The sequence below is a fragment of the Cyprinodon tularosa genome, unplaced genomic scaffold (genome assembly GCF_016077235.1).
Source record: "Cyprinodon tularosa strain WSP-4 unplaced genomic scaffold, ASM1607723v1 ctg13, whole genome shotgun sequence".
Classification (NCBI taxonomy): Eukaryota; Metazoa; Chordata; class Actinopteri; order Cyprinodontiformes; family Cyprinodontidae; genus Cyprinodon; species Cyprinodon tularosa.
In genome coordinates, this window is record NW_024038114.1 from 53,558 (window position 1) to 72,142 (window position 18,585).

The 18,585-nt window shown below is 36.1% G+C and overlaps 1 protein-coding gene across 1 annotated transcript; it reads left to right on the top strand.

The window, feature by feature from the left end:
* The first annotated feature begins 12,354 nt into the window (after positions 1 to 12,354).
* On the top strand, positions 12,355 to 18,207 carry LOC119777993. The gene is made up of 5 exons (XM_038276998.1): positions 12,355 to 12,443; positions 15,785 to 15,981; positions 16,091 to 16,199; positions 16,499 to 16,828; positions 18,117 to 18,207. Exons 1-5 carry the CDS (start codon positions 12,373 to 12,375, stop codon positions 18,205 to 18,207), a joined length of 798 nt encoding a protein of 265 aa, XP_038132926.1. The 5' UTR covers positions 12,355 to 12,372.
* Positions 18,208 to 18,585: the final 378 nt, after the last annotated feature.

Sequence of the window (18,585 nt, forward strand, 5' to 3'; positions counted from 1 at the left end):
CACCACATCCTATTTACATAAAGCCCTTTGTAAATATCCAGCCTTTTTAGTAATGATCTCATATGACTAAGCCTCGTGTGGCAATTTTTGATCTTCACCACCCTCCTCATTATTGTGCTTAAACATTATAAGTAGTTTAAACAGAAATAAAATCTTGAAATAAATCTCCCTGAAAATAATCTATTTATCATAAATTTTGACATGAGGAAAATGGAAAAATTATGATACTCATGCTTTTATGTATAGATTATAAGATATTTAAAGATATTTTATTTGTAGTAAACGGCAAGCACCCCCACCCCCTGCCCACCACCCACCAACCGTCTACTGCTCCACATTAAAATAAGTGATGTAGATGCAGTCAAAGGTGGCTACAGACAGAAGGTTTTAAAGGTTTCAGGCGGCTGCTTTTATAAAATAGAGATGTGACTACAGTGAGGACAGTATGATACTCAATTTATAATACTGCTGACTGTAGTTGTTGATGCAGTATGAAAACAGCCCTTCAGCCTCAGACTGCTTTCTATCTACTTGATGTTTAGCAGCTCAATTGAATAGATAACATCATGATGAGACAGCAGAACAATGTAAGGGGAGCAGTTATATATCTGTGTTGTGTGCATGAAAAATGCAGATCTATGTTAACAGCAAGCTGACAAGCTAAGAGTTTTACTCTTCAGTCCCAGAGATGTTATGAAACATTTAACCTGGGAATAAAGGGGCTCTCATGCTGCACCAAAGAGCCTGTAGTCTGCTTTCCCTGAGTGGCCATACCAGTAATTAAAGTCAAGAGGTACAACGGTTCATATGAAACTCTTTCTCCAATTCATTAAGGGTGGCCTACTAATTCTCTTTGATTTAAAGAGAAGTTTTAGCATGTTGAGGTTATTTTATATGGCTCAATTCTAAGCTAGCAGTATTCTTTACATTTACAAAACACTATCATACCATACATAATGAGCAATAGGTTTAATAAGCTGAACTTTTTAGCCTGTATAAATAGCAAAGGATATATGCATTCTATCTGATACACCTTGTATAGAGTATTGTAAAAATTATAAATACATTTTTGACAATTAACAACAAAACACATTTAGGCACATTGAATGTCACACAAAAACAGGCTACTATTCATCAGTGTGGCCTGCATACTTAAATGATGATCAAGACTTTATTTAAGTCAATTATGCAATTAGGATTTTGTCTTATTTTTTGTCCTTTACATATGTTTTTTTTTATATATATTAGAAATAAACATTAAGAATATTGCTGCATGCACAAAGTTGAATCACTCAAGTTGATTATATTTGCTTAAAAGCTTGCATCCCAACAAAAGCAACAACAAAATACCAAAGCCACAATGTAAATACAAACAAATATTCCTCTATGTTTAATTATTGGTTATGTTTGGATCCATCTATAATTGGCTTTTTTGCACAGCAAGGTGATGCCATGTGTTAGAAAAGTTATACTTTAAGACTAGCATGAGTCATCCCAGAAATCAGACTTCAGATTTGTTTATTAAATTACAACTAACTTAACCTTCCGTTCAAAATAAAAAAAAAAAAACAGTTGGATTTAAAAAATTTTTGGCCTCAAGGATCAGGATTACAACCATCGGCATTGAGATCTACTAATGTATTAGCAGCCTTCATTTTATTATCTGTTGCAAAACGTTTTGTTACATATTGCAAAAGACTTGTGTATTGTAATGCTTTAAGGGGAAACAAACTAAAAAAGAAGCCAATAAAAAGCTACTAGTTAGTTTAGTGATTATGTTCAGTTTTCAGTGGCCACCATGCCACACACAGGGAGTGCTTACAGGAAAAATAAATATTATAATAATTGATAATAGCAATCAGAATTAATTCACATATTATATTATTAAATAAAACAAAGTCTCACAATAACCCTTGCGCTCTTAAAATCTAGGTGGGGTCCATAGTTTTTTTCATGTTTCATGTCTACAACGCAACTAAATTGCTACTGTAGTTTTGGGGGTTTTCTGGGTTAGGGTTAAGCTTAGGGCACCCCCTCATATTCAGAAATACACTAATACGATTTGCCAACAGGATATAATTCACAGCATTATCTTTCATTCGCAAAAACTGCTTTAGTGTCTAATAACACTGAGCACCCGTGAATGCAATAAACGTCATTTCCCATAGGAGTTGCTGAGTTTAGCCTGACTATGACTGTGTTTGACGTCTTCTTCCATCAAGGAGGCATTAGCGTCAGGCTCTCTCAGGGCTGTGGGCTGAGTTGATAACCATAAAATTTAATGAAGCTCAAAGGTGTGCTTAATGGAAGAGAAACCAATTACAAAAAAGTTCTATTGTTAGAAAACATTAGTCATTAAAAACTGAACTTATTAGAAACTCGCACATATAATTTGTAGATGTTTGGATGTCAGACGGAATACACAGGCTGCTCAGTCTTGTTTTGTTTGTCTGGGGAAAAAAAAACAAAAAAAAACCTGTGTTTTGATTATGGTTTCTTTTATCAGGGTTATGTGGCTTAGTGTAGAAAGGATGTTTTTGTTAATACACATTGCACCGCAAAATGGATTTTAGGTCTGCGGTCAGGGGTGTCTTCCAATGATCCTGGATGCCATGGAAACAGCACTCTGCTCATCCAGACAGGTTCCATTTCACAAACCTTTTACTCTTATATTATGGTGGCATTGTCATGAGACAGCAAACAATTGCAAGACAGAGTATTTCAGGTCTGTTTGTAAACAATGCTACAGTTATTTGCAAAAGTGCTTACAACCTTTGAACTTTTTTTACATTTTGCTTCGGTGCAACCAGACATTAGTGTACTTTATGAGGAATTCATGTGATAGTCCAACTGAATTTGGTGAATTATTCTTAAGTAGAAGGAAAGTTATGCATGTTTTATTTTATTACAAATGTCTGAAGTGTGCATTTGGATTTAGCCTCGAGCAGCTTTTTTGAAGCATCTTTAACTGGAATTACAACTATAAGACCTTTTGAATGCATCTAAGCTGTGAACAGAAACTTTAAACAAATTCTTACTTGGCTTTAGGTTTGGCTTTTTTTCTCGCCCACTACAGTACATGAATATGTTTTGATCTTTACCGGTAGAGTCTAAAATCAGAGCTCAGATGTTGGTGTTCTGCACATTTTATGTTTTAATGGTCCTCTGATGTATCTTTAAGTTTACTTTCAACCTATTTACAGCCTCAAGCATTTTTTTCTTCTAGGACTTCCCTGTATATGGCTTCATCAATCTTCCCTTCTACTCTGACCAGCTTCCCTCTCCCTGCTGAGGTTTTCACCTGACTGCTTTTAAGGACTTTTCTGAATGAGTTAGTTATTAGTTTTCTGACATGTCAAACGTCTTATATTTAAAGTGAAAAACTTCTATTTGCCCATTCACAAGATTCATAAACCTTAAAGGTTACGATAAGCCAGTTGTAAGCATCTTAGATTAAAGCAGCGAAGCACTACATTACCTTCACAGTAGTTACACATTTTGAAAAAACTAGTTGTTCACACTAACAAACTGAATTTTTTTGTCAAAACTAGAGTGAAAATGTGACCAAACTTTTAACTGTACCTGCTGCCAGATCAAATACGTTTTTTTTTAGGAATAAAAACTCTGGCATAAATGAAACATTCAGAGAACAAACACACCAGCAGGTGGTGGTAATAGAAAATATACACAGAATTAGTTATTTTTCTGTGCCACTAAATGCAGATAAAATATATTAAGTTCAAGAAGTTAGAAAGGGTTTCTGTTAGAATAGAAATATAAAAGATGAATTACATCATACAGTCTAAAAGGCATGATAAATTGATACAAGGAGAAATGTAAATATATTTTTCCAAGGGGCTGATGTAGATACTTATGACTGTGAATGAGTCTGTTTGTAGGAGATGGAGTTATTTGTGTTACTGGGCAATGCCTATGTCCCAGGTGAAGAACCTGTCAGTCTGTTGGTGGGGGGCGTTGTTGATCTATGGCACCTTTCATAGGTGACTCGAAGCATCCGATGCAGGTCCAGCAGATTCCAGAACAGTTTCTTCCCCACTGCCATTAGACTGCTAAATGTTATGCAAAATGGGTATGTTTAGTATACAAATATCAAGCAGAAACTTATAGCAACAGTCATGCTGGTCTGCTTGTGACAGCAAAGCTGTTGGGTTATTAGCTAGCTGTGGGACATCAATTCCCAGAGCTATATTAGCTAAACAGGAACATTTTTTTAAATATCATCTATTTTCAGAAGTATGGTTTAAATTATATTAAGGGTTTTCAGAGTAAAATTGCATAAATTAAATAGTAACTACACTTTTCACATTTTACTTACATAGGATTTCAAAATATATTCTATTCCTTTTGTTTCATAATTATTTACATGCTTGCTTTGGTATAATCCCAGCTGAGATTTTTTAACTGTGAAATTATCCAAAAAGTACAACCAGTATAATTAGTTGAAAATTCACTCTCTTTAAGAATAAATAATATCCCTGCTTAATAATACTTGAACTTTTAAGATGTTCAAGTCATCTGAAATGGGCCTAAAATATGTAGTCCCTTAATCCGCCTCTTCATTAGAAGTTCTTTGTTACTTTTTTAGGGTTTGTTTGTTTGAGCGCAAAGTATAATTAACTTGACTAACTTAAGAGATTTTATTTATCAATCTTCCATCACCGCCTACATCACAAAACTTGTCATCTTTATGTTTACTGCTGTCACCCTGTCAGTCATTTTAGACCGTCTTTATGAATGAACCATGATTCACAGAAGGACTATTTCCAGACTGTGGAGGTTGAAATGCTCACTTTACTGTTTTTATGTGGGAAGAGGAAATTATTTTTTGACTGAAAGATTTTAAATATAGTTTTGGCAAACAACAGACGGAGGAGTTCAGTGATTCATGGAGGGAGCTTTTCTTGGATTCTTTTCACTTTAACTTTAGATGTTCTCAAAGTGCTCTTCCTGGTTTTTCAAAACAATAACAACAGGGCTTGTGTTTAAATTGTTTATGATAAAGCATATGGGCTGTGTTGACAGGTTGATGAATTGTTTCAGGAAATTACAAATGCAGCTTTTGTGTTGAATTGAACAAAAAAGCTGAAAAGAAAACTGGGTTAAGTGAGGAAAATAAAGGAAGGATTACCAAAGTATTTTTATCAATTGCCTTACCTATAAAACTTAATAAATCAGCACTTATCTCTATTATTAGATTTAAGAATTTAATTTCACTTGCTATTCATGAGCTATGTTTTTTGATGCTCACATTTAGTCGCTTTTGGTTTCTGATGTCATCATCCGTTAACACCCACTCTTTATGTAGATAAGATCTAAATGTTATGCATAGCTGCAAAGGTTGTGATTTCACTTCATTTTGCTTCCTGACCTTGTTTGTATCTTTTATTATATCTCCTGATTCTTATACTGCAAGTCAGTATTTATTGCCTGACAATGTTACTGAAGTTAATAGTTTTACAAAGAATAATATATTAGTTTGACCAATCACTGAGGGTAATTTATAATGACAACCAAACTTCAACATTTCTAACTGTGACATAACGTTTCCCCATTTCAGTATTCCAGATGTTCCTTGCAGAAGGCTTGAGGATTTTCAAAAATGTTTTAAAATAACCTTCAATGTGTTTGTTCTAAATACTCAGTTCAACATGATGGCAACATTTAAAGAAGAAACCAATTATTTCCAGCTTTTCTTCTTCTCTCTCTGTGGCTCTATTTTCTCAATTACTGTGGGTTCAATTGTTCTTTAATGCAAGATATAATGCATTTTGTAAAACAATTTTCCTGTCTAGAGGTTTAAAATAAAGGCTTCTTGAATTTAGAAATATAATAGGTTTGGTTCACTAGTGTGTACTAAAACCTGCAAACTGCATTACAAAGAATGTTTTAAAATCAGGCCTTCCTAACCTTATGTGGTGTAAAACAAAATTCTAAAACAAGAATTAAGTTTTTTTTCTACTCAGAAATAAAGAACTGTGCCCTGGGTGTAAGCTTCTTGGTGGCACAGTTTGCAGCAGTGTTGCCTTACAGTAAGAAACTCCCAGCTCTTTCTATATGGAGTATCTATGTTTTGATATGCTTGGATTCTCTTCAGGCCCACATTGAGGATGATTGGCAGTTCTAAGTTGTGCATGTGTTTGTCTGTGTACTTGTTTTAACGAGGGCGGTATCTGTCTGTGATGGACTGCTGTCCAGTATACCTTTGCCTTAAGACTGCTAAAGCCAAGCATCAACCACCTCTGACCTTGACAGACAAGCAGTAGAGAATGGATGGAGAATCTGAACATGGAGAGCCCTAGAACCAAGAGTCAGAGCAGTTTTGAGGTAAATATGCCGCTGAAGATTCTTAGTCATTCAGGTAAAGTTGAGGTAAAATTTCTAATGTACAGGGGCATCAAGATCACAGTAATGTGAAAAATTATTTATTACAAAAACAAAGCAAATCAGTCACAGAGCAAGAGACACAGAACATGTTATATTGATATTTACTATTAGACTAAGGAGTGTGAAAATAATCAAATAGATCTACAGCTCATCTCACAGACTGTTTCAACACAAATGTCATTTTATGTATCTACTACATGCAACATTTCAATGTCAGTATTTTTTCTTACAAAATTGTTTAGGTCTTCTATGATTGCTTCTATTTTTAGTTTTTATTTTGTATTTTTTCCTGTCTTGGTAGGTAAAAAAACAATATCTAGGCCATATTTTTAGGCGTCTCCTCTGAAGATAAATATATTTATTTTGATCTTCCTTTTTTGATAGTATATGTGCAATCTGGCCAGGATGTCCCGAAAAACACTCCTTATAGCCTCACAATGACAATGAAGGTTCAGGATCAGAAGAGTTTAAAATTAGGGCAAGCAATTTCTCTGATTCATGGCAGATGGGCTGGGACAAGAACTGGGTCAACAGAGAATCTTGACAGTTAAAGATGGCAAAGGAAAAAAAAACAGTCTCTGTAAAAAACTGTCTCAAACATAATGGAAAAATAACAAAAAACTAAACATAACTCAAGAAGAGCATAAGCTAAAATTCAAAATCAAAACTGACATTCAACCTTTAGTTAACACATTGTTTTGTATTATAGTGGCAATAATGCCAATGTTTCAAACACATATTTTAGGTTGCAATTCCTGTTTTTAGAGCAAAGTGGTTGTAAGTTTTAATATTCCTTTTGAAACAATGTGAAATTGGTTCACTTACTACAGTAAAAATACCGTAGCAATTTATAACATTACCTTGGTAATTTATTATTCTTGCAAAGCTGAACAAAAAACAATAGATACACCCTCTAGATTTAAAGTTTAATTTACAAAATATAATACTCTGCTTTTTTGATCTTCATAAAGTAATACAAGTATAAGAAGTTAATAATAGCTTGTTAATTATTATCACCATCTTAAGGCCCTGTCATACCTTAACCATTTTGACAGCAGATGCTCAAAATTTGCTGATGTAAGCCAGCGTATGCTCATAGGTGGGCCATAAATTACAGGTAAGTTATTTGATTGTTGACAAACGTAAAGTTTAAGTTACTCATCAGTCGTGGCGTCTAGCTAATCCAAAACCTATGAGTTATTGCCCTGGGTGTCAAATATAGAGAAACAGGTTGTGGCATAGGGTATCAAATAGTAATTGCACATTATACATTCTACAATTTGTTGCAGTTGTAGTGTTGCATCGTAGAATCTGGTTGCAGCAGGGATGAAAGGCCTGCGGTAGCGCTACTTTTTACAAACAGGGTGTACAAGTCTTTTACTAAAGGAGCTGCTCATCTCCTCTACAGTCTGGTGCAGAGGGTGGAGGGTTTTGTCCATGATGGATGACAGCACCCTCCTCTCAGCCACTTCCTCTACAGAGTCCAGAGTGCAGCCTAGGACAGAAACAGTCTTTGTCACCAGTTTGTTCAGTCTCTTTCTGTCCCGCTCTGCGCCATCTCCACCATCATCCTCATTTTCATTAGGCCCCCGTTCTCCTTTGGTCTCCATATTACCACCAGTGTCAGGGGGGGAAGCCATATCTATTCTGATTCATCTGCTCAATCATAACATCATAATTCTCTATGCTCACATCTTCCATCAGGGCCTGAGCACGAAGGGCTATATTATTCATTTCAATAAAACACTGTTGCTAATCTACTGTTTGAGTCTTACCAGGTAGAAATGCAGCTTAATGGTTTAACATTTTATACAAGTGTTTCTATATGTATGAAATATGGCACAGTATTAATGGTTTAATTTCAAGATGAATCAGATAATCTGCAGGATGTCATCTGTGCTGGTAGAGCTGCTTAACATGTCAGCTCTATAGTATATAGATTTTGATACCGCCTGCAGTCCTGTGCCTGAACATACATTAGTTCAGATATTTTGTGCAATTTGAACTTAACATGGACTTTTTGAGAACTAGAATCTTAGACTTTATGGATTTATTTTTTATTTAAAAGCCAAGTTAGAGGGGCCTTGGCTACTAGCTGTGCGACCGTGTGAATCAATGTCTTATTTTCTTTACTAGCATAAAAAAATGCTTTTCAGCAGGTGGAGAAGAAGGTTAGAATAAGGTTTTATTTTTTTGTGTGGAAAACATGTAGCAATAGTATGTCAAAAAAACTAATTGTTGTTAACAGTTGTTTGTTTTTTCTTTCATGATAGTATCTCTAAATAACTATGAATCATAATAATTTTGGAAGATCAAAATATTTATTGACAGTGAAAGCTGAGACAAACATCCTGACCTGTTAAATGTTATCCCCTCATGATGTATCTTGAAAATGAACAGAGTTTTTCTTTATATCATTTCGCTCACTCTTATTCATTCTGAATTCATCAAGTAGAGGAAATGACACATCAATGACCTTAACACTCCCACACAGATTCCTTCATAACCTTAGTTGCTTTGTGGATGAACAACCCTTAATGTTGTTTCTGTTTCTTGTTGAAACCAGCTCTAATCTTTTCCTTTGAAGTGATGCCTTACTTCAGAGGAAATTGTATTTTTTAAGTCAATTTTTAACATTTGATTATATTGTTTCCACAATGTTTCACGAGTGCTGGTTTTAATTTGTAATAAAACAGAATACGAATCTCTGTTGGATGTAAAACAAGCTTTTAAGACCTACTCTGAAAAAAGGGACTTTTTGGTCCAGTAAATATTACCTCAGTTTTAACAGTATGTAAAATGTACTGCAAATGTGTCTTTACTTCAAAATGACACCTTTTATTTAATATGTTACTTAGAACTTATTAGTAAAGCTATATATATAAAAAAGACACGTACATTTTATTTACCTTTCCAAATATTATTAGCAAAACAACTGAAATAAGTTCCTAACTTAACAAATGCAAGTAAAATATACTTGGATATTATAAGTAAACTTAGTGCTGTTTTCCTTGCCTGATCGTGGTTAGGTTAGAAATGGAAAATGTTATTAACCTGGAGCCTAGGCGGAAGTTCAACTGAAGAAACTCATTGCTCTCCTACATCCACCTGCGACACAGCCAATCAGCTTTGAACCACACCTCCATGAAAGCCAATTGGCATCAAAGTCCACCTTAAAAGGCCTTAGATCCACAACTTGTTTGCCCATGTGCGCAGGCGGTGGATGCGCCGTTTCAACTCGAATCTAGCTTCGGATCCTCTCCTCTGGCTGCTGCTCAGATCCTATCCTATGGCACACCTGTTGATCCATGCAGTACTGCAGAGATTTGCGGCGCAGCCACGCCCTGTTCCCCCGTCTCCAAACATTTCTGTGTTTCAGCCATCAGCAGTCAGCTGGCTCTCTCTGCGTTCAGCTCACTGACACTGATTCTCTTCAGGTGAGACGTATCGCTTCAAGGCTCTAGTGTTTCCTCATTCATACCTTCAGCTCTTTTCTGTAATAAAAAAATATTGCACGCTCGTTCTAATCAGCACACAGCTTCTCATCGTTAATTAACATCAGTCCTCTGATCTTTGCTTTCAGGTCCCCGGCTGGTTTTTTATACAATTTTCTCTGTTAATTATGTCATGGCGATTTAATCAGCAGATTGTGCGCTGCTTTTAATGGATAAATCACGTCGTTTCTGCGTTTCTTTCAGTTTGTTTCTATTTCAACTCATTCTTTGTCTACGTTCACACTGCAGGCCTTGATGCCCAATTCCGATTTTTTTGCGAAATCCGATTTTGTTTACGTTGCCGTTCATATTTCCAAATATATGCGACTTGTATCTGATCTCCTGTGTGAACTGCAGTCATACAACGCAAGTGTCCCACATGCGCAGTAGAGGACGCAATGACGTCACAGGCCAGCCTGTTCTTTTTTTCCGGAAGTAAACATTGCTGGTAGTGCCGGCACGCATCTAGCGGTCTTTTCCAACCATAAAAACACAACCTTTAAATATGGTTAAACATAAATACTGCTCTCCGCATCATCATCTGCCATGGTTGTTGTTTTTCTTGCCTCTTCTGTGTAGCTAGACGCATAATAGTGACCTTTGTCAGGTATTAATGACGTCCAGGTCGGAGGAATCCCACCTGGCTGTTCAGACACAGGTCGCATTTGATAAGATCAGATTTGTATAGGATTCAGGACCTCATAGCCAAGTGGCCTGGGTCGCATTGGAAAAAATCGGATCTGTGTTGTTCAGACAGCCATGAAAAGATCAGAATTAGGCTGCACCTGTTGTCTGGTTGGTGATTATGTTGTCCACTGCATTCATAATCTCTGCTTCTAGTTTCAGATCATCATCAACTGCATGTCTCAACTTCAGCACAGTCACAGGCATTCCCCTCAGCACATTGTTTCTATCTAAACTCCACCATGTTAGACACATTTCATTGTGGCGGCCACATTAGGCACCTTCCAACCCTCGCAACAAGTGCTTTATGTCATTCCTTTCTGATCCCTGCAGGTGTTATGACGCCCTCTATCACCGCGGCAGGCGCTTATGGTGCCCTGTTCTGATCGCTGCAGGTGCCCGTGGTGCCTTTTCCTACCGCTGCAGGTGTGCAGGGTGCCCTCCATTCTTAGTGGCGGGAGCTTACGCGCCCCTTTTGCCCTCACTGCAGGTGCTCATGGTGCCCTCCATCTATCGGGCGGCCTTTTCCCATCACTGCAGGTGCTTTGGCACCCCTCATTGTCGCGCCAGCACTCATGGCGCCCCTCTTCCATTGCTACAGGTGCTCACGGCACCATTTTCTATCGCTGCAGGTACGATGGCACTTTCATTGCACGCCGCTTCATGGAACACCTTTTTCCATCGCTACTACCCAGCAAACACATGTGTGTGGGCCCCACATGGGATTTACTTGGTCAATGGGGGATCCAAGTCGGCATGGGCTGTAAATGGGCATCCAAAGTGGGACCCACTTGGGTGATCAATGTAGGACCGATATGAGCCAGCCCAGATGGGCAATACTCTATGGGCACCAGATGGGTAACAACTGGGAAATAAGTGTTGGTATAGCTGACTTAAATATAATTTTTAAAAATGTTTTAATTTGAAAATAATTAATGGAATAGGCCCTAATGTCTAATAAATTATGCAGGGGCGCCATAATTTAAGATATTAAAACAGCTATGCTTAAATCAATATTTGATTAATAAAAGTATAGAATATAATAGTGATCCACATAAAAAACATATTGTAAATTGTAAGATGCTTCTAGGAAAAAAATTATAATTCAAAACTGAGTTAAAGATATTTTATATCTAGAGGTATTTTTTTTATGCGCGCGATATTTCTGGAAATATCGCGAGTTGTTTTCAACCCCCTCCCCTCTGGAAGATTCTTTTCGCGCCTTTGGACGGAGTGAATGTTAAGAGAGCTGGTATTTTTCCTGGACAAAGTGGAATAAAAGAACAAGTTTTCTGCTGTAAAGGTAAGTTTTTTTTTTTTTTTTTTCTCTTGAATCTATGTATATCAGAAATTATTGAAACGTGCTAAGGTTGTAAAGAAAGGTATTTTTATTTTTTATTTTTTTACCTATTAAAAAAAGGGAGGATTCGTAGTCAGAACATGCACGAATTTGTTAGGTCCAGGCTTATCCATAAATGCTTTTTCATGTCTGAGCATTAAAGTCTGTGCTGGTTACCTCCTAGAAAATTGTGATTTTCCCCTTGAAAAATATAATCATGGAGTCTCTTTTTATTTGGCATCTTCTTCAATCTGTTCCTTATTTTCATCCATAAATGTCTATCCGTTGCACTCAAACACATCACCATTAAGCCTAGCAACAATAAAAGAAAAAAAAAAAATCCATCCCTCGTTTCCGTTTATGGATGGGGTCGAGTCGCGCAGGTGGCAGGGATTATTAAATCTAGCAAAATGGCGGGAGCTGATCGGGCCAGTTTATGCGCTGCTGTGAATGTTGCCTACGAACAAAGTATCGCGCACCTGCTGGATCAGATACACTACAACAGCGTTAGTAGTGAAGAGGTAAATTCACTGAACAGCTAGATGGGTATGAGTACTAAGGAAATGATAGATCAGAGTGTTTTTCAGTGGCACATTGTGGGCTGTTTAATGGTCTTAGAGAAATGTTAAATGTAAGAACAGAAATACCTATTAAGCCGTCTGTCCAAAAACCTCTAGAGATGGATTTAGTAGGGTTATTTTAAATCTGTTGAACGATTGATTTGGTATTCAACATAGATATAAATGATGCAAGAGATAAACAGTAAATAGACAAAATGCATTCCCATAAAACACACACATATATATATATATATATATATATATATATATATATATATATATATATATATATATATATATATATATATATATATATATATATATATATATATATTTTTTTTTTTTTAAATAAATACATTTAACAGATTAAAATTGCATTCCCAGAAAAAAAAAATAAAAAAAAATATATATATATATTTTTTTTTTAAATACATTTAACAGATTAAAATTGTTTCTAAGATCTGTCTATGTATTCCAGTTTGAAACGCTGATTTTTTTGAGGAATACAGTGTTCTAAGTTAATTTTTAAAAAATTAAGGACTAAGGAGGTGGCTGTACCATAGAAAATGCATATCAGGCTGTATAATTTATCCAGTAGAGCAGAATGTAGTCCAGACTGTTTAATATTTAATGTGCATTTTATCACCTTTGCTTATAATTTTATACCCATATGTTAGAAATGAATAGGTTGTTATAAAGAACCGAATGGGACAAAGAATTTTCTGTATTGTTCTTTTCAATAGCAATGTGGACTTTTCCTGGAAAGCAGTGGTAATTTGCTTGTGAGATGGTGTTGTTGAAAGTTCCAAGCCTGTTTGACTTAAAGACAGGATGCGGGGGTTTAGAACAGCTAATGAAAGGACAAAGAAAATCTTTAGAAAAAAAAATGAAAAGAAACCCTGAGCTGGAGGAAGAAAAATTAATTGATGCACTGGACAGCTTTTTTTTATTTCAATTTATAAATGATCTGTGCCCAAGTTGGCATCTGAGTTTTTTTTTTAAACCAACAACAGCAATAACACCCCCCCACCACCAGAAGCTGGTTGTTTCTTTATGTCTAAAACACAAGTAATGCTATACATTTGGACAAAGAAAATATGATTACATGTAAATGTATGTCGATAGTGTTCATGATTAAAGACTTTGTGATAGTGTAACTTATGGAGGTTGTTACCAAAGTGACCAAAACATTTTTGCATTTTACCCCTTTCTAATTCCACACCATTTGTTTTCTAGAAAAAAAATGGAGCAGTCTGAGAGGACAAAGAGAAGAAAAATAGCTGCAAAAGTTGCTGAACATTTTTGGCTTGCTTCCCAGCAGAATGAGGCAGAGCATGATCTAGACTTTGATTATTTTGTAAATGAACGGCTTCAGGATATACATCATGATAGCGAAGATACTGAAGTCAGTTCACAGAATGAACAATCTACAGATATTTTTTATGATGCTTTGGATTCTGAAATATTTCCAGAAGACTTTGAAACTGAGGGGTGTCATTTTAATGAGTTTGATCTGGATGATAGTACAGATTCAGATGCTTTTTCAGACACACCAGATGATACAAAAGAACTTGCTGAGTGGGCTGCAGAACACAATGTCTCACATAATGCTTTGTCTGCCCTTCTTAAAATTCTTAGGCAAAAAGGTCTTAATGTACCATTAGATGCTCGAACATTGATGTCAACTACACGGAAATGTAATGTGATAAATGTGGCTGGGGGATCATACTACCATTTTGGAGTGAAGAATTCAATTGTTGCAGCACTGGAAAATTTAGATTTTGATCTAAAAGAACTAACGGATACTATAACACTTAGAATAAATGTGGATGGTCTACCTTTATTCCGCAGCAACAATGTAAGTCTGTGGCCTATTCTTGGTAGAATCAAGGAGATTCCAAATTCTGATGTTTTTGTGATTGGCCTTTACTCTGGTATGACTAAACCCTCTAATGTTCATGAGTACTTGAAGGAGTTTATACAAGATCTACATGCAATTATGCAAGTGGGGGTTCAGTATAATGGTGTTCATTTCACTGTTGCTGCTCCAGATGCATTCATTTGTGATGCTCCAGCTCGTGCTTTTCTTAAATCTGTTAAGGGACACACTGGCTATTATGCATGTGAGCGTTGCACTCAAAAAGGTGTATATATGAATCGAAGACTATGTTTTCCTGAAGTTTCTGCTGAGCTAAGGACTGATGAGGCCTTTTGTGCTATGGCCTACAAAGAACACCAGGTTGGCGTGTCACCTTTGAATGAGATAGGCGTGAAGTTAGTATCCGGTTTTGTGCTGGACTACATGCACCTTGTGTGTCTGGGGGTAATGCGCAAGCTCATCTATCTTTGGCTAAAGGGTCCAAGAAACTGCAGACAGTCTATGCAAATTCTTACAATGATATCAGCATTTATGATTTCTGTCAGGCAATACTTGCCTAAAAGTTTTGCACGGAAACCAAGGTCTCTCCTTGAAATTAGCATGTGGAAAGCAACTGAACTGAGGCAATTTCTACTTTACACAGGTCCAGTTGTTCTATTTAATAAAATACCAAGCCAAATGTATAGACACTTTATGCTTTTATCTGTATCTATAAGAATAGTTCTAAGTCCGAATCTGTGTATTAACAACTGTGATTATGTAGAGGATATTTTGAAGCTGTTTGTGAAAGACTTTGGTTTAATTTATGGTCTTGAATTTGTTGGCTATAATGTACATTCTTTAATACACCTTTCTCAAGATGCACGAAAGTTTGGCCCCTTGGACAGCATTTCCTGCTTCCCATTTGAATCCTTCCTGGGAAAACTGAAAAATTGTGCGGAAACCTCAGAAACCAGTGGAACAAATTGTCAAACGTATCTATGAAAGACAAAGACTTTTAAAAAAAAGAAAAAATATTTCTGTTTCCTCTCCTCTTAAACAGCCTCATAACTCTGGACCAATAACAAGTGATCTTGGAACCTGTAAGCAGTTCAGGAAATACACTGATGGACAGATATTGGTGTGTTGTTCCAAGGGTGATAACTGTTTCAATATAGGAGGAAGAATTGTTATTGTGACAAACATTTTACAGGATGGTCAAGCTGTCAAAGCACTCTGTCAGGTCTTTGAAAACTGTAATGCTTTTTTCACCTACCCATTGGACTCAACATGCCTTGGCATTTACTTTGTTGCAAATTTGTCTAAAAACATGCATGTTGTATCAGTTGATAAGTTGAAACAAAAAATGGTGCTGTTGCCACTGAAGTCTGGATTTGTAGTTTTGCCACTGCTGTTCTAGATGTTTCTTTTTCTTTCCCTCCAGCGTGCTGCCATTTGCTGTTGTTGATTTTCTGGATGGTGGGGGTGTATCCATTGTTCCTTGCAAGTGGTTTACAGGACCAGCAGAAGACTCTTGTTTCTGGCCACCAGGGAGAGTAAATATCAACAAGGTGGTAAGGGATGAAATCTCTCCAAATACAGACTGGCCACAGTACAGAGTTCGCATCTTGGGGAAAGCTGGTGAGAAGCCTCATTATCTTCAAATATTTCTTCATTAAAGGTAGAAGAAGAAATGTTGCTGTAATTATCAACAACATTCTGTTTTGTATTGTATGTTATTCTTTTACAGAGAGCTATGAAAGTGCCAGAGTGAAACTGCGGAGGTCTGAGACAACATCTGATCTGCAGACTGAGTCAGATTCTGGAGGGAGATTGGGAAAAGGAAAGCGAAAGAGGAGGTAATTATTTCCTTTTTAAAAGCACCTAAAAGAAACAGTGTATTATCAATATTATAAAAAAAACAAAACACTAACATCAGATTTAAGTTTTTTGCTGTTGTAGCTCTAGTAAAAAAATGGAAATATAATTTCTACAAACCAGATGTAGCCCAATGTAGTGTTGCTTTGCCGGTTTTGTTTCAAACTAGCTATCTCATCCACGGTGTCTGTCACAGCTACTTTATCTTTATACCTATAAGCAGTGCCTAAATGCATTCAAAATCTCATGGTTTTTAAATAATTTTCTCATTTATTTAAAGGCCAGTGGTTCTGTCCAGCTCAGATGAGTGGGACGATCCTGCAGAACAACAAGAAACCTCAACACTGTCATCAGCAGAGGAGAGATCTTCAAGGATAACTCCCCACCCGAATGTCACCCATCCATTTGTTCAGCCACCAACACCCACAAGGCCTTCCCCTGTGGTTACACAACCAAATCCACGACGACTTGTACAGGACACAAATGCCAACATGTTTGTACGTGTTCTAACCCTTTTGGAGGACATCAAAGACACTCAGAGGGTTCATAGTCGAATGCTACAGTCTGCTGAAACAACGCGATGGACCAGTTGCTGCTGTGTTACCCGAGGGTGCTCGGTTTCCCCTCCAGACAGTCCAAGATGTGGAAGCACTGGAGCAAAAGTTATTAGATCCTGTCTTCCTGAAAGAAGTGGTAAATATGAATTATTCTGTGCCTAAATTTTTTTAATTTTATGTGCCTAAATTTTTTTAATTTTACGACCACCTGTGTATAATCAAGGAGAGTTGCTGTTTATTCAAACATTTTCAGTGGAATGAAGGAGTGGATAGAGATGTACAAAAGTTGATTTTTTTTTTTTTATTATTTCTGTAAATGCTACCTAGTCATTAATGCAATGCCAAAACCAATCCTTTTTTTTTTTTGGTTCATTATCATTTAACTCATTGCATCAGACTTTTAGACTTGACACTCAACACTCTAATTGAGATAATTTCAATATTGTCATGACTGTGTAGATGAAGTTTTGTAATTTTAGCTGACTGTAAGTACGATTAGTAAAATTTATTTAATCTTTTGTCCTAAGGTTGCTGTTGTGGCAGAGATTGGAGGAAGTACAGTTGATGAAGCTACCAGAAGAATGATGGCTTTCATAATGGATAATCCCCTTTCTAGGGAATATAACTTTATTGGGCGCCATGGAAAGCGGGAATTTAGAGGCCTTAAGCTTTTTGAAGTGCTATATGGTAAGCTTATGAATTATATTTTACAAAATCTTGATGTTCAAAAGATAGATTCTCACTCAAACTTTAGTTGTAATTCCAAACAATTTCATCATTTGCTAAAGTTTACATGCACAAAAATGCTTAATTTTTTAAGTATTTCTAGATTAAAAGAAGTACTCAAATTACACTGTTTACATTAGATTAGCAGAAGTTAACAATCTTTGAATGACATGCTTTTATTTACACCAGGCTTTGTTGAGAATAAAAACTTTCTAATATGTACAGAGTAGGGCTGCATAACATATAATAAAATAATGCATTTTATTTAAAAGCGTCTTATCAAAACACACAAGGTCACTGTACACAGACATTGAAAACATAATAAACATTAAAACAACAATATAAAATAGAAATGCATCACAATATTAGTGTGCAGAATATTCATATTGCAAAGGACTCCTTAGAGCAGCTGTTATCTTATAGTAATATATAATTATCTTATTTTAAAAATGCTCATTCCATTAACAGATAATCTTATTTACCAAATTAAGGCAAAATACTCTTATTTCAAGAATATTAAATTCATGTTCTACTTATTTTTAATAAGTTATTTACTTATGTTTAGTTTACTTTTTGTAGTGTAGAATATAGTCTCCTGTTCTTTGTTCTTTTCAGGCAGTTTGAAAAGAAATGCTCTCACCAGCCAGATTACAAGAAAAGAGGCAGAAAAGGCAGCATCCAAGTGGCTTATTGGTGCAAGGGATAGAGGAGGAAACCGAATGGCAAGGGCTAAGTCACATAATGCATGACAGGTATTACTTGATGATTAGGTTGAGAGCAGTGGTTCTGCAATTTTTTTGCTCTTCTAACAAAAAAATTGTTACATTTTTTAAACTACTAATGAACAAATTATCACAGAACAAAAGTTATTGTGCCTGGCCAGATTCTGTGCATTTTTTCATGTGATACCGGTGGCGGGGAGGGGGGGCTTAACATTATAACTACCATGGAAAAGGGGGACCTGCAGAAAGTTTAAAAACCACTGGTTTAGATAGACGGTACAAATTGGAGATGAAATTAATACTTTATTATTCAGTTGAAGTCAATTGTTATGGTTGTTATGGTAGGTCTTTTGGTTGTGTGT